Raw genomic sequence first — 16,721 nt, 5'->3', positions numbered from 1 at the left:
ACACTCCCAGGCGTGTGTGTGTGTGTGTGTGTGTAAGCTATTTATGGTTCTCAGGGTGTTTGATGTGAAAGTTGTTTCCAGCGAAGGACACACACTTCATACGTACATCTGTGAGTTCTGACACATACATGGGCTTGCAGGGCTTGTAATGCCTTTAAATTTTTTTTTTTTTTAAATTTTAGAGACCTTCAAATTAAGTTCTTGTCATAGATGTATTTTGGTGGTGGTGTTTTCCTGGAGGGGTTTTCACCTTCAGATGAATCTCTGGAAGACAAAAAATGCCCATTCCGTCCTGCAACCCACTGTCCAGATACACTCTGTGCCTCGAGTCCTTGCAGCGAAAGCTGATTGAGCATTTCGCCACACAGCTGCGCTTCACATCTGATCTCGTTAACACTTCAAAAACTTTGCCGCACCCAAGTCTGTGCCTGGCACGTACTGGTCTGTAGGCTGAATCAGTGCAGTCGCTTTAAGTCTGTTAACACTGGCGTGTCCAGAGTGGTCGACTTTGTTCACAAATAGGCAAACCAGGATTTCTTTTTCATGTGGAAAAAGCGATGGGACAGAAAACGCAACACTGTCACCTTGACTAGTAAGGCATTGAGTTTGGGATCATTGGTGAGATTACACTCTCTGTGATCATTATATAATACATGTTTATAACTCGCACATTTTTGGGAAAATCCCTTATATGGTATGAGTGATAATTATGTCACAAGCACTTCTGTATTCTGATACAGATGTATCAAAAGAAGTTACATAAAAAGAGCCTTCAATGGGACGATTCACTCAGAGACGTTTTTATCTTAAAGCAAACTGGAACTTGATATTTGCAACAGCATCTTCACGGACATGCTGATTTCAGAGTCTTTTCCTAAGCTGGGCTGCTCCATGCCTGTGACATCATTTTTCAGATTAGGTCAGTGGAAATGAGATGGAGAAACTGAGCAAAGAGAGAACTTACTAGTACTTGTGGATCTCTGTAGGGCAGAATATGAATGATGGCACTGGGGTTTTTTTTCCCCATCACAAATGTTATGTGTCTCCCTGGAGCCCAGAGGCCCTTCCAACTACTTAATTGCAAGTCGCAGCTCAGGCCGCCCGTTCCTCCTTGCTCCTATGTCATCCAGCGTTGTCTTCCGATCTCTGGAAGAGACTGCACGTTCACGTTCAAGGTCGGGGCTGGGGGGGGGGGGGGTGAGCGAAGGGAAAGGTGTTAATTCAGACGTTATGACACTGTGATAATGCTGTTATTTAAGGGACATATTTGGGTGTGTTTATAGTCTGTAGTTTTATAAATAAGCCCAAGGGGCCCCTCCTGGTTGTCACACTGCTCCTCAAATCCCGTGTCCTGTCTGTCTCATCCGATCCGACAGTAGAATGCGTGCCGCCCTAATCCCTGGAAGTTTGGAACTAATGAACTGACTGCTGAGCCGCTGCCACGGAGCTTGGTCCCAAACTATACTGTACTTCACACTCGATTTATTCTCCAGATGGCAGGCTGTGCCGCCCGCCGCGCGGGACCACCTCTTCCACTGGAGTGTAAAAGTGGACGGATGTTGTTTTCTTTGCAGATTGGATCATTCTGAGCTAGAAACTCGCGAGGATGATTAGTTATTAGCTTTAATGGGTGCCAACTGAACCGACTGCATGCGTATTTTCTCCCTTAATTTTGGAGTCTGCCGGTCCCGGCGATGGTGGATTTATCCGCTTCCTTACGTCACCGGAGTGGGCCGCTTCCCCAGGTGATGGGGCGCCAGTCTCTGAAATCAGTGCACGCCTTGGTTCCTGGCCCAGACAGAGTCTCAGAGTATGGTGGGTTATGGAGAAGGACAAGTTTATTAGCCCCTGGTCCACTGCCCTGAGCAGCCTGTGGCACGAGATATCGATCGAGATCACATCTTCAGAGCAGGAACCTGCCCCACATCTTCCTCTGGGCCAGCTCTCCGCGGGCCCCGCACACAGCCCACCTCTGGACTCAGACACGGTCCAGAACCCGCCGTGGAGCTCCTCGAGGATCGAGCGCAGCTCGTGATGAAGGCCTCCGTTCCACTGTGTCTTAGGGGAACAGGTTCATTCCATGGTTAGTGGAGTTTGCCTTTGACACATTTTTGAATGTGGTTCCCTTTTAAGCCTCCTTTGATCAGTGTGTGCTCCACGTGTGGAAGATGCCTGCCCACTCCAGTTTGTGTTTGACTTGCCTCTTTGGCTTTTTCTTTTGCTTTTCTTTCCTCCCCCCTCAGCAAACACATCCCCTCTAATGAACTCGGCGAATTTGTCTGAGAGCCATTCTGATATGGTGGGGCTCTCCAGGCTACCCCCTGCTCACTACCTGAAGAGACAGCGAGTGGAGGGTGGAGGTCTCTGTCCGGGCCGGGCAGAGACCCAGGGAGAAGAAAGGGAGAGCAGAGAAGAGCGAAGGGGATGAGGTGGTGGAGACCAGAGAGATGTACACATTAAGGCGAGTGCTGGAGAAAACGACTTGGGTGCCCGACTGTCTCACCGAACCCCCGCTCCACACTCCATTGTCCATAGAAACCGCTTTCCTCTCAGCCCAACAGATGGCATGGGTGTGTTTGTGAGCACAGTCACACATTTCACCATTGAAATACCAAAAAAAAAAAAAAAAAAAAAAAAAGAACGTGCTCCCTGGTTGGTGTAAACGCAGCGAAGTTGTCGGGTATCGGGGATGTGTACCCGAGGGACGCGCACCGCGTCTGTGCAGACTGTGACAAGCCGCTGCCCGTTCCTAAGGCCGCTGTGGGGCCGGACCCTTCCAAAGCCATCATCTCTCGTTGAAAAGCTGCAGAACGGCGAAGTGGAAAGAGGTTGGCTTTAATTCTGAGCCAAAAAAAAAAAGGGGGGGGGCTGTCTAATAAAAGGCATAGTATTCACTGCTCCTTATTATAACATTGGAAAGTACTAATCAGATTATGCCTGAAATTAGAATTAGGTATTTCACTTGCAGCCAATTTCACAAGAACTGAATTATACTGAATAAACTGGAATGTGCCGAAGCCATGGCAATCTGACTTTAGATTAAAACACACACAAACAGGATCAGAACATACATTTTGAACAAACAGTCCCATTGGATCTGAGTGAAGCAACCAGACAGCTTAGAGGTCGGATTTTGTTTGACAGCAACATGAAAAATTTAGGGAACTGATATTGCCAGAGATCCTGGATCCCTGAGCACACGTGCAGATGGAAGTCGAATGTGGAGCTGATGATTCAGGTAATTCAGTTTTAAAATGCATTCCAGCCCGAAGGATCTCGGAGTTCGATTTTCCATTCACTGTCCCAGTAGACTCTTTGCAAGGCTGTCTTGCTGCTGCAAGAGAGCCTGGAAATTGAAAGGTTTGTGAACTGGAGCAGAGGTTTGCAAACTGGAGCAATTCTGATTTGTAGCTGTGTGGGGTACACGGAGCATAACATGTTTCAGGTTCTCCGAGGCCAAGGATCTAAACACGTGTACTGCCAAAGAGCTGGACGCATTTGCCTCAGCCGCTCCAGGATACTGAGCTAACTTCCACCCTCCGCCCTGCTCAGCGGCTCTAACAGGAGTGCATGGTAGAGTAAGCACATGCGTTTATGGCTGTGGGACAGCCGAGGGCATGATGCGGAACCAAATCACTCTTGGCTGCACCACCTCTGTCTTCGGCGAGGAGAAGCCCTCTTGTTTTGTGGAGGGTTGGAGCGACTGTCGGCAGTTGGAGCTCTGTGAGTCAGGACTGCGCAGAGCTGTCCTAGGTGGGTCTGTAGTACTGTCTCCATCCGACCTGACAGCTCCAAGCTACTACTGCCTCTCCCCATTCGGCTCAGATCCCATTTGGAAGCCTGCCTTGCCTCCACGTGGCCGTAGACCTCATGAGCTGGGGTAAATCCACTGCCCTGGGTCTTCTCATTGATTGCACATAGACTCAGTATTGGCTTAAATAATCCTTTGATTTATTTTTTGTCTCCACTTGGGCTTGCTACTTTCCTAGGTCAGCACTGCGGCTCACGTGGCTGTATATGGTGGCCTTTTTCCCCTTAAACCACATTCTCAAGCACTGAGAAGCTTTAAAGTTTTATTAGTATCATAAAAACCCTTCCCAAATGAAACTACTTTTGATAAGTGTTCATTCTGACAATGAGAATTTGTTGAGGGCTGTTGGCAAGTTGGAGGAATTTGTTTTTGAAACTGAAATTGGCAGGAAGTAATGACCCCAAGTGCTTGCTTTCTCTGGACGCCAGCCCCTACCCCTCACTGCACCCCTTTCTTTCACTCCACCTTCCTCACCCCCACCCCAGAGCTTATAAATCACCTACTGGGTCTCGTGCAGTTCTTTGGATACCGAAGCAGACTTTCAGCCTTTCGCCTCCTCTTAGCTGTGGAGCCAAGACTGACATATCAAAGGAAAAAATGTATGTGTCAGCTACTTGGTGAAGGGGTTTCTTGGTGATGCTACTGCCTTCTACCTGAGTAAGTTGGAGCTTTCTCTTTTGTTTTCCAGAACACAGTGTCAGATTCCTGTGAGCAGTTTCTTAATTGAATGTCCAGATGCAACTCAGTTGCAAAAAAATATGATGAAGTGAATGAGTAGAAAAGCATGATGCAGGTAGAAAAAGAAAAGCAAATCCTTATTTTGAGATTCCACCCCCCCAACAATATGAATGGCTGACAGATGAGACAGCCTCAATCCAGATGCCGCTCAGCTTCTTGTATTTATGGAAGGAGAAAATACAAGTCAGGAACTTAGAATCATGCTTAGCCCTTAGTGCTCAGTCAGCGAATAATTATCTATTGATAATCTTCCCGTTCTGACTGGAAAATAATGCTGTGGGCCGGGGACAGTGCCATGTGGGGGTTCACAACCGGGTGGGGTGCGGGATGGCCTTGATGTCACCGCCCTCTTGAACCAGGCTGTAGGACTTATCTCAAGCATCACTCACTTGATGGACAGGAAATGTGTAGACACAATAGCCGTGTTCAGACTCTGGATCCACATAAGCGTCACACACACCATTCCATTGGGTTCTCCCCACCCCGTGATCAAAGTGAACTTAGGAGATATGTTCTGTCAACACGCACAGAGTGAAGCCCGACAGAGAATAGTCAAAACCCTGGAAGACTTTGACCTGGGCCCAACGGAGAAGTGTGTTAGAGTGAACTCGGTGTCCAGCGGGCTGGCCGAAGAGGACCTCAAGGCCCTCCTGGAGTCGCGGGTCCTTCCTTCTAGCCTGATGCTCCCCAAGGTGGAGGGTCCCGAAGAGATCCAGTGGGTGAGTTGCTCCCGCCTGGCTTTCGGGTCGGGACACACTTGGGTGCTGTAGGTGTACGGGCTGTGCACACGGTGCAGAGGAGGGGAGTTGAGAATGAGCAGTGGGCACAGGAACCCATCTCCTGCCCACACGGAGAGCCTGGCTTTGCCCACAGAGCTCGGGGAATATCGGGCAGACTGGTGGTGTGCACAGCACAGCCTCCCCCGCAGGCCCTGAATCGCGCCCCTACCTGCTCCACCAGGGCCTCCCCGGAAGAGCCGCTTAGCCACTGGCTCTCCCCAGATGCCTTTGAGGCCTGCGAGGTGGCAGGCGCGTGCTAGTCACAGACGAGGCTACACCCAAAGAAGGGGAGGAAAAGGTCATTCCTTAGGGCAACTGGAGGAATAAACAGGAAGCTTTTAACGAGTGGTTTTAATTAGCACAGATATTATTTCCTGAACAGGTCTCCAGCGCATCCTTTTTAAATTGCTGACAGGTGTGTTTGCGTTTCACGACAGACTTTTCAGCCAATAAAAATCTGAAATGTAAAGCAGTCAGCCCAGCAAGTTACTTATGAAAACTTTTTAAATGGGCCTAATTATACCATGATTGTCTTAACTGCAAAATGGCATGGGGGGGTAGGGAGGACTAGATTTTTATTTGAGGTTTTCTGTTATCCTTGAGAGCTCTGTTGAATAGTATAATAATTCCTGGTGCCACCAGGGTCTGTGGGGTGTGAGTGCTGGCAGTGTCTGTGGGCAGTGGGGGTTCTACAGGCTCATCTGGTGTATCTCTGAGGCCATAGATGCAACCACAGCCATACACTGAGAGCCTGCAATACTTGGGGATACTGTTCCCCTCTTATTTTTAATAGAGAGAGAGAATGAGAACCCTTTTGCCCTTGGTTCGTTCCCCAAATGTCCACAGCAGCCAAGGTTGGGCCAGTCGAGAGCCAAGAAGTCAGTGCGGGTTTCCCGCATGGGTGGTGGGGACCCAACCCACTAGAGTCACGTTGCCTCCCAGGCTCTGCAGCAGCAGCCAGCTCTGGGGTCAGGAGCAGGGGTGCGGGTGCTTACTCCAGGATGCTAAGCTAAACACCAGCCCCCACTGCTTGCTGCTACAACGTGCTGGGCCTGTCCTGTGTGGTGCCTGTGGCTACCAAACCCTTGAGATGTGGGCAGTGAGAGCTGAGATGTGCTGGAAGTGTGCAGAATACACACCCGCCCCCTCTGGGGGGCAAAAAAAAAAAACATTTAAAAACATCTCACTGACGTCTATGTCCGTCACACACTGAAATGATAGCACCCTGACCTGTTGAGTTGAATGTCAGATATTACTAAAGTCACCTGTTTCTCTTTACTCTTTCAGTGTCACCAACTCAAAAACTCAAAGTTATACTTGCAGCTGCCATTCTAAAAGGGGTCTTCAAAAACTTCATGGAAAATGCGTATTATTAAAATGTGGATTTCCGATATTTTTTTTTTGGCCCAAAATAAGTGCATTCTGTAATTCCGTTTTCTGTGAGCTTCCTGAAAGGCTCTTGGGTTTCTGCGAACAGCCGTGTGCTGGGTTCTCCTTGAAGCCCATATTCAGGGACCAGTATTTACCTTCCTGAACTGGGGTTGTCACCACGGCTGCCCTCGGAAGCTGGGAGATGCCGGTGAGAGTCTGCTAGTATCCCCGAAGACTGCGGCCCCATTCACAGTTATCTGAAGTGGATCACAACAGGCTCTGTAGTTGGCTTTGGTCGCGTAGCTCTTGCCCGTTGGTCACCCTTATTCCCTTCACTGCAAGGCCTGCGCCTTTGGGAGCCTCCCTTTGGGCCCGGAGGAACCCACTGGAATCCAAGCGGGACTTGCAGTTAACAGCAGCCTCGAGCTGTTTATTTTTTCCCTCTCCCTTCTGTATGCATGCGAGGCATAAAACCCAGAGCCTGGTGCACAACTGAAAGATGGGCTTACTTGTTTCCTTTTGTGTGAGAATCTCTTGCTCGCCTTTTGTCGCTAGTGTGGGTTCTTGTTTGACTGGCACGGCTTATTGGACTATAACGAGCGTAACTCGGCCCCCTTTGTGGCGGGACAATTCTCCCACAAATCCCGAACAGTGCGCATTCTTCCAACACACTATTGGGTGTGCACTGGAACTGAAAGAATTGCTGAGCCCTGCTACTTCATCTCTTCCTGCAGCTCTTTGTAATGCCCCCTCCCTCCTCTTCCTCCCCCTCCCCAGTCCCCTCCACCTCGCTGAAATGAACACTTTACCCGGCCGGAAACATTTAATCGTCTGCTTTTGAAAAAAATTAATTGAAACTTCTCCAGTAGTTACCTTTTGTGTTCAGTCCTTAATGCAATTTTTAAGAAAGCAGGGGAGGGGGAAGAGGGGGTGAGGAGGAGGGGGGACTGGAATATTTAATTTTTTAACCACCCCTATTGGCTTAAAAACAAAAGGCTTTATAGAGATTTTTTCTAAGAACAGGGACTACGCTGTGAAGCGTTTGCCTAGCTGTAAACTTTATGATTTTTGTATTTGTAACTTTTATCACAAAGAGTGAGGTGAGTAGCATTGTGAGGGTTTTGTTTTTTTTTTTTTAATAAGCAAAAAAAAAAAAAAAAAGTCTCCTACATAATTAACACCCAGACCGCAAATACTGCACTCCCCGCGTCCTGGCTTAGCCGTGACATAAATTCTGTTTTCTTTTCCCTGACGTCAGACCCTGCGTCCCCTTCGGCTGTGGCCTTCTCCCGGCTCCTGCCCTGTGCCCTGGCCCTGCCAGGATTTCCTGGGGAGCTGCCGATGATGCCCTCGGAGGGAGGGAGGGGCCGGGGAGAAGTGGGAATAATTCTTCATCACTGAAAGCTGTGACTTATTTGAGCCTAATTGTAAAGTTACTGCAAATTGCTCAAAAGCTTTTTAAAGATCCCCGTGATTAGATTTTGAGGTGGGGTGGGGGTGGGGGGTGCACGGGCGCGGAGGGGGCGGCTAAAAGGGGAAATAACACCTCTAATCCCGCTTCTGGTAACTGGGCTGCTAGCTTTTAAAATGAGTTTCCTTTCTGTTAGTCAGAATATTATGCTAAGCCTTAAGCATTAGTTTTTTTATGTTGCCATAGCAGCCTTATTCCTGCAGGGTGGTGACCTGTGATGATTACAGTACAAAGCTTATGGGGTCTTGAAACCCCCTTTGAAGATGAAAAGTCTTTGATGGTTTATATTTATGCAAATCTCTTAGATATGATTTACCCAACTGAGACTGAATGGAGAGATGATTAAAATTCCCCTTTCCTTTGATATCCATTAATGGCTGAATATTCCTTAAATTTAAAATGCATATATATGTTTTCATCTTTATTTACAAAAATATCTTTATCATACCTGTGTTTCTTTCTTTCTTTTTTTTTTTTATCTGCTGACATCTTATTAGATCGCGACGGACATAATAGATTTACAACTTAGAGTGTGTTTTTCCCCCTTCCCAAAGGGGGTGGGGAGGCTCCGTGAAGGGGCTTTTGTATGCTTCCAGATGATAGATTTTGGAATTTGGGCTACCCCACTGGCAGCACAGAGCTAGCTGTGAACTGGTCTCATGGAAAAAATTGGTGAGCTTTGGTCTTCAAAGAATTAAACTTCCTTTTTAAGGTCTTCCTAGGTAAGCTAAAAATCATGAAGAAAAAAAACCTACTGAACAAAGGGTAATAGTGCCATAATGAATAATATGGATTCCACATAGGAGGCTGCGGGGCAGTCACACGGATGGCAGCGCTGGCACGAAACACACACAGCGGCAGGTAGAGGCCGGCTGCATTGTCTTAAGGGCCTGCATTTGCATAAAGGAAGAGGGCAAGAGCTCTACAGCAAATACATTTTCAGGAAAAGCTTCCCAACTCCAGACCCTGCCCTTCCCGCCCTAGCTTGCAGGCCTCACGTTGCTGCCTTAAGGGGAGAAAACATTGTAATGCTGTATTGGGCTTGGTGGGAACTTCATTACCTTTTTTCTTGGGTCTTTCCTCCTTTTTTCTTTCTTTCTTTCTTTTTTTTTTTTTAATTCTTTTGTGCGGACAGAAGGAGGCTGGGGTGTTACTTCCTCAGTTCCTGCAAGACTTAAATTCTACTTCTCTGTCTGCATTTCAGTGACTGTACTTTCGTTTGTTTGTTTGCCAGCCACTAATCACCTATGACACTTTTGATTTTAGTTTTCAGACAAATTTTTACTCCACTTAAAAGGCCGAAAACTTGAACAACCAATGAATTTAATCCCTTTTGTGGAAACTGCAATGGGTTTGCTCAATTTTAAGGTAAGAAAACCATCATGTGGTTACTAAGTCAGCATTTTGTTTGTCACCTACAGAGAACTTTTGTTTTCAATTTTAACATCTACTGAAAATATTTTTCTAGAAAGATTTACAAGCAAGGTAAACTTTGAGAGCCATTTGTTACCTAACAGAATCCAAAAGCTAGGCAGGCAGTGTCTTAGAAAACAAAGAAACTGGTTAAACAGAAAGAAACAGCTTGCCAGTCCTAAATATCTGAACGAAATATTTACGTCTTCCCGGTGATAACTTTCATTCAGCAATCACTGTGTAGGTATATGCTTTGAATGATCGTATTTGTAGATTAAACGCACACAAAAAATGTGTTTGTCACCCGTTGCGATTAAGTCCACATTGTTCTGTTCCATCCTCTGCCTTTTCCGTGAGAAATTTCCTGGCCTTGGAGCAGAAACATTATCATCACATCTAACGAAGGAGATTACTGTTTGTAAGTTTCTGTGCACAAACAGCCTGCAGCCTGCCCTATTAGCACATAAAAGGGTGTCTGAGATAGTTCGGGAAGAAGATAGAAGCCCAGGACCTTGTCACCGTCCTGGTCCTCCTGGTCGGTGGCTGCGTGAGACAACCCGCCTCCCCAAATTCACGGCCGGCTCGTGGCTTCTCCTTCATCAGAACCATTCACATCCTTTCCCAAAGCCTGGCCCTCGTTCCACCTGCCCCATGAACATGCAGCTAGCACCCCCTCCTCGGGCTGGTTTGTTTTTTTTTTTCCCCTTCCAGAGGGCAGGAGAAAGAAATCACTAAAAACAAAGGCAGAAGGTGGCTGGCGTGCAGCAGAGGGGGAACGTGGGAGCCGAGGGGCAGCTCTGAGCCCCTGGGATGGCACGGGGGGGCTGAGTGCCAACGTGTGCCTCATCCTGTGGCCGGCTCCTTCGCATGGGTCTGTTCTTCAGCCTGCCCCAGAGGCCTCAGAATATGCAAAGCACACATCGTGGAAGTGGAAGCTACCAGAGTCCCGCAGTGACTTAATTTTAAGCACTGCCTCGCCATTTCAGTGTACCTAACAGCACTTACAACGCTTGCAAACAATCAACAGGGTCCCCATCGGTTTCTCATTTCTTTCCCACCCACGCATAGTAGCAAGTTCTCTCCACCTTTGGAGAGTCGCAGTTGTGTCTAGAACGAATGTTATCCATCTCTACTTTCATACATGAACATCAAGGTTGCTTTTATTAACACATCCTGGGTAACTTGTTGCATTTTTATTTTCCCCTCTGGAGTTGGAGGGTTTCGTACTGTTTGTCTTTAATCCTGAGACCGTTTACTTGGTCCTAATGTAAATAATCCAATTAGTTTGATTTAAAAATTCCTTCCTTCTCTCCTGTGGTTTCATGTTTACTGTTTTTTTGGAACAATATACATAACTTAGAGTACATCAAAATGAGTGAACTAGGGATTTCTCTAGAAAGTACGTGAAGTGTAACTTGAGCGTTACAACCGTATTAATACGTAATACAGATGTAGTGATAGAACTCATGGAGCAAAGCGAATATATAAAATATATTCATTAACATTCTCCTAAAGGGGTGAACTGGGGCTGCATTTTCAGCTCTGCTTTCAGCCAGACCGTGTCAGGAGTCAGGTGCTTTGTCACTGCCCGCGTCCTGCTGCCCTCTCAAGCCTGCGTCTCCCTGAGACCTGGCTCCGTTCTGCTCTTTTGCAGGCTGTGTGTGAAGAAACACTCAAGACCGGGCCTGCAGTGGGTCTTTTCCTAGATGGAGTCGTGTTTGGGGGAGAAGATTTTCGAGCCAGCATAGGTGCGTGCGTGCGTGTGTGTGTGTGTGTATGTATGTATGTGTATATGTGTCTATGCCTGTATTTTCCTTTGCCCACGGCCATCTACATGACAATGTGTATTTACCAACCATGACAATGGTTTTTCATCACAACAGAATGATCTACACCTCTGAGTAATGGGCCCCCCGCCCGCCCCGCGCCAACCACAGCTCAGAGCGGTCCTGCTTCCGGAACGGGATCACTGCCTTACTACTTTTGATCATTTATAAAATAACAAATAGACAGCCTGGTGCAGCCCCAAGCGTGTTTGGGAAAATATGGCCTCCACTTTGCTCCTGAAAAATAAGTCACGTGAGCAACCTTGCTGGGTATTTCGGCCGCGCCTTGGTCTGACGGCCATCCAGGCCCCACACCTGCAAGGCGGTTTCGCGTCGCCTTCGTGAGCTGTTCTCTGTGTGCCCGGCAGAATGGAAGTAGAACTGCAAACAGGGCTGAGACGTCCCTTGACGGGCGGTGTCAGAACCTCGTTATTAACTGTTTGCTGAGACCCTCTGCTGGCTTCCGCGGATTTCTGCCCTCCCTGGAGCCCCGTGCCGCTGGCCCTGGCTGGCTGTACAAGTCCAGCCCAGGAGGCACCTGGAGAAAGAGGCCAAGGCCACAGGGCCACGGGAAGCGGCTCCAGAAGCACAGTCCCAGTGACCCACAGCCGGGCACTGCCCTGAGCGGTCCACGGATAAACAGGGACAACCCCTGCTCCCCGCAGGCTGGAAACAAAGGGACCCGTGCGCGGCTGCCATGAGCGTCCTGTACTTTGCCCAGGGTCCTGGAGCAGACGCTGCAGCTCACGTGGGCTTGGGCTCCCGGCCTCAGTGAGGGAGCTACTCTGGGCCCAGAGTGATGAGCAAAGGTTCCCCTCCTTCCCCTTGGCCCCCTTGACGCTTTCCCACCAGCAACAAGAAGGAGGGTCACTTGGGACCCTGACCCTGCCTCTGAATGAGGGAGGGGCTCTCCCGAGGGCATGTGGAAGGGGTGAAGGGGGAGAGACAGCGCCAGCAACCTGGATTGCGGCCCCCCCCCCCCCCGCCCCTTGCGGCCCCCTCTGCCTTTTCCTTTGCCTGGAGTCCTGCCTGGGAGCGGCTCCCAGGAAGACTGTTGCCTTCACAAAGCCAAGTCTTTCTCCTAAGTCTCCAGGTGTGGATCACACAGCTCAACCCTCCCCGTTCTGGGCCGCTTTTCAGGTGCAACAAGTAGTAAAGACACCCAGGACATCCTGTACGCCCGGCAGAAGATCGTCACAGTGGCGAAGGCCTTCAGCCTGCAGGCGGTGGACCTGGTGTACATTGACTTCCGAGACGAGGCCGGGCTCCTCCGACAGGCGAGGGAAGGGGCCGCCATGGGCTTCACTGGTAGGTTTGCCCCGGTCTGGTCTTACCAAGCTGAGCCTGAGTTAGGAGGCTTCCAGAGAGACAGCAGCGGAACCCAGAGAGGACGGTGCCTGCTGCCATCGGAAGTGTCATGTTCTCGTTCCACCATTTGTGGCTTGAAAAAGCCATGTCCGTCTTTGGCTCTGTTACTCGAGAAACAAAGCCCTCGTTTTATTTCCTCTTTGAATCGGTGACCATGTTTGCCCTGCCCTTGTATGTGTTGGCTTGCAGTTTGGGCTGACTTCAGGCAAGGGGCCAGGCTATTACCCAAGTGTTTCAGGGCGAATGCTCAAAGAACTAGGGGTGACAGATGGAAGAAAAATGTCCCCAAATATTCAAAAGTCATTTCTAAAACAAAATGTGGGGATATCTCATTTTCTTCCCCAGAACTAGTTTTTTTTTTTTTTTTTTTTCTTTTGGCACTTCCAGCCTCCTTCCTCTCCCCCACCCTGTGAGTGCCTGTGCACCTGGGGACATCTGTAGGTATACCCTACACCAAGGTCCTTGGCCAGCCATGCCAGGGCACAGGCAGGTTACCTGGTGACCTGTGTACCCATTACTCAGATCTCCATGAGCCAGGGACGCAAGCAAAAATTGTGTCTTTGCAACAGAAATCAAATTGTGGAAAACCCACAGGTGTAATCTTTATATATACACACACACACACGTGAAGTTACACAAGCCCCCCCCACACACACACACACAGGCCACCATGGTGGGGAAACCATAAGCTCTTTTATTCTTATTCTCATGCTGAAAGCTCTAAGAATCTTAATTTCAGAAATAATAAAGGAGACAAGCATTCTGATGCCCTTTTACAAGTATTTTTGAAATGCATCTACTTAGGGGTTACTGCATAAAACAGCCTTGACAATTCAGGATACCTGGATGATCAAACCCAGAATAAAACGGAAAGCCTTAAGAAGCAATTTTAGTTTTATAAGGGGATCCTTCAAAAAGTTTACGGAAGCCAGAATTAACCCCAGTGCCTTAGACTGCTCGGCCACGCCACCTGCTTTGGAAGCCAGAATTAAAAGACAAGTTCATTTTGGCGTGCAAAAAGTGTTGTGAAATCAACGCAGTGTCTTTATAGTATGCATTTTACATGAACTTATTTTAGAAGACTCCTGTTGCACATAGATTGTTGTAGATTTTTTAAAATATAAAACATTAAGTAAATATCAGCTCATTTTTAAATGAAGAAATGTGATCTTCTGCAGAGAAGTGGTTTTTAGTCATCTGAACTATTAGTAAATGGATCCTCCCTGCATGTAAGGGTGACTGAGGGTCAGCTCTCCCTCTTGCATGTCCATGGAAGCTGACGTACTTCTGACGCCCACGTAGGAGGTGGCCCAACTGGGAAAGTTGGAGACAAACTCCATGAAATCTATCTAATAGACCCTGATGTTGTTGTTGGCCTAAAACGTATGGCACTGGCTGCCAGGCAGCCAGATGTTCCTCTGAAATGGGAACTAATTCAATAACAACAAAAGAAAAAAAGAGGCCTGGCCTCTGTCAGCATCACCCAGTGGAGCCTGAGTCCCCTCCGTCTTCTCCGGGGTCCGTGTTGGCTCCCGAGTCTCCACGGCGGCAGGCTGACAGTCCCTCCAGGACACGGGGCTGCATTTGCTCGGCCCCTAATTCAATCGCACAAGACAAGCTATTTCAAATCGGGTTTAAATTTCCAGACTGTGCCCAGCTCAGCACGAGGAGCTTATGGGCCTGGCACTATTGTTTCTCCCCAACAGGGAGGAGTAAATCACAGGAAGAATGGAACCGGGGAATGGGGAGGGCGGAGGGCACAGTGCCCATTGTACAGCCAAGGGAGCGAGGCAGGCAACTCGGAGCCACACGCCATAGCCATTCCACAATTTTTACAGAGAAGGTCTTTGTTGTCCCAACTCTGTCTTCACACTATACAAGGTAATTAAAAGATATGAGATGGTGTATAGTAGTTTTTAAAAAAAAAAAAAAATAGATGCTTTTACTGAGTATCTTAGACCATGTTACGTAGGATCTGGTTGTCCTAATTGTCTGCCGTTTAGTTGCCACACTGTGGGATGAACACAGAAGGGAGGGAAGAAGGAAAGAGTGAGGAGGCAGAGAGCAAAGGGAGGGGAAACATGTCTTAGCTGAAGCAGGTGGTTGGCAGGTGTAAAATCCAGCCAAAGTACTGTGGTGTTCGTAGTGCTGAAAAAGAGGCCCGAGCCTGTGTGTGCAGGGTTTCCTGTGCTTGTAAACATTACCTATTTTCAAGTGAGTTGTGATTTTAGAACTGTTAGCCCTCCACCAAATGCTGGGCACCAGTTTCTTTTCTGCAGTCCCAGGGCCACAACCCACAAAGATTGATTTTAAATCAATGCATTGGCTCCATAAATGGCCACTAACTTTAGGAATTTTTTAATAAAAAGAAACCAAAACTCAATCTTGGGATGAAGCGTTAACAGCTGACTTGGTCCAGTTCCTGCAGCACTGCACGCTGAGAAGAAAGGTTATAAATATGAGGCTCTGTAGGTTTTCTTCTTTTTTGTAGGAGACAAAAATGACACCATCATACAGTTACCTAAAAGACTTGACAGGTATTGATTTAAAGCAAGATATATCAAGTGGTACTGTAAAAAGGATTTCATGCTCATCAATTTTAATGTCTTCCAATTTTGCACCCTCGCAGTAACTTGTCAATAACACTCTTCTGTATAAAGTATTTGCTGCTTCCCCCATGGCATTAAAGTCTGTGAGGCAGTTGTTAGATTCAAGAAGATGGCACAAAGCAGAACTTGATGTGCAGATGTTCATAAATTTCTGAAACTTCAATACCTATCTTCAAGTGAGCCTCGCTACCCAAATATAGGGAGTCGTTGGTCATCGCACAGAATTTTAAGTAGCTTACGTTGGCCTCTCAACTTATAGTGCCTGTAGCACCAAGTTCCCACGAAATCTGGCTTTTTATATGTCTGTGTAAATTATGTACATAAATTATGAAATTCAGGGCCAATAATTATAGGAAATGACCACCAGAACCGACATCCTGTATTAATAATATTGTAACAACTCTTAGAGTATTTGAATATAATTTCAATACCTACTGTTGGGGGGAAATCCTCCCATTTGTCATCACCCCTGTTATCTGTTCCTAGAAATTATTCCTCAAAGAGTCTAAAGCATCTGTCATCCATATAAGTTTCTAATGTTTTATCAGTGCACCAACAGATGAGAATGAAATAGCAACGTGAGGCTGTTTTAATTACGCCATTGTAAAGATACTGTTGTGTTTATCCACTGAAACTCCTGCCCGTGGAGCACTACAAATAATTTTTTTAAGTGTTGTTCCTTTTGCTATTAAAACGAATAATGACAGGAACAAGACTTGACATTGTATCCAACATCAAGGATACACCGTCATTTGTGCTGGCTAAATGTTAAGCCAATTATTTCACAAATAGAGCAAAGTGCCATACCAACAAATATATTTAGCAGAGTAAATGATCATAAGTGTACATTCATTTTTAATAGAGTTAAATTATGTCCATAAGCTCATCATGCAATAAAATATAATGTCATCATTATGATAACATTAAATTATGTTGCATTTTATTAATGACCTGATTAGATTCCACACTTCCCTGCTTGTTAAATTGTTATTTTAATGACTTCAGGGTTTCACAAAATCCTTTGACCTTTATGTGTCTATGATTTTTTTAATTTAAAATCCTTAAACTCTAAAAAAAATAATAAATCTTTTATGAAGATATTTCTACAGAGGTAAGATTTTTGGGGGGAGAGGATTAGGGGGAAATACCCAAATTTCATTGTGTTGGCCAAACAAGAAAATCCAGTGTTTTCGGATAGAGAAACTTTCCACAATTTTTTCTTGAGAAAAAATGTAATGGAATAATCCAAAGGTGACGTGTTCACATCTGCTTTCTGTTTTTCTATACTGAACAAAGTCTGTCCATCGAAATCTCATTTCTACCAGAGGTTAGAAG

At 46.9% G+C, this 16,721-nt stretch overlaps 1 protein-coding gene and 1 long non-coding RNA gene across 10 annotated transcripts in view; one reads left to right on the top strand and one right to left on the bottom strand.

Moving 5' to 3' along the window:
* The window catches only part of LOC133761571 (uncharacterized), a 130,556-nt gene that overhangs the window by 38,857 nt on the left and 74,978 nt on the right, over positions 1–16,721 (bottom strand). The window lies entirely within an intron of this gene.
* Positions 1–16,721, top strand: part of CLYBL (citramalyl-CoA lyase) — a 242,216-nt gene that overhangs the window by 194,926 nt on the left and 30,569 nt on the right. For 8 of the 9 annotated variants that reach the window (XR_009866184.1, XR_009866183.1, XM_062193982.1 and 5 more), the window contains exons 3-6: positions 5,080–5,268; positions 9,437–9,538; positions 11,238–11,331; positions 12,550–12,717. Coding sequence is in view for 7 of the 9 variants with exons in the window: in XM_062193982.1 (XP_062049966.1) it covers positions 5,080–5,268; positions 9,437–9,538; positions 11,238–11,331; positions 12,550–12,717 (553 nt within the window). In the remaining 2 variants the exon portion in view is untranslated. The remainder of the gene's footprint in view (positions 1–5,079; positions 5,269–9,436; positions 9,539–11,237; positions 11,332–12,549; positions 12,718–16,721) is intronic. The other variant, XM_062193985.1, reaches the window with a different exon arrangement.

This window comes from Lepus europaeus, chromosome 6 (assembly GCF_033115175.1).
Source record: "Lepus europaeus isolate LE1 chromosome 6, mLepTim1.pri, whole genome shotgun sequence".
Classification (NCBI taxonomy): Eukaryota; Metazoa; Chordata; class Mammalia; order Lagomorpha; family Leporidae; genus Lepus; species Lepus europaeus.
The sequence above is the reverse complement of the archived record's forward strand: the minus strand, read 5'-3'. Positions and strand labels throughout refer to the sequence as shown.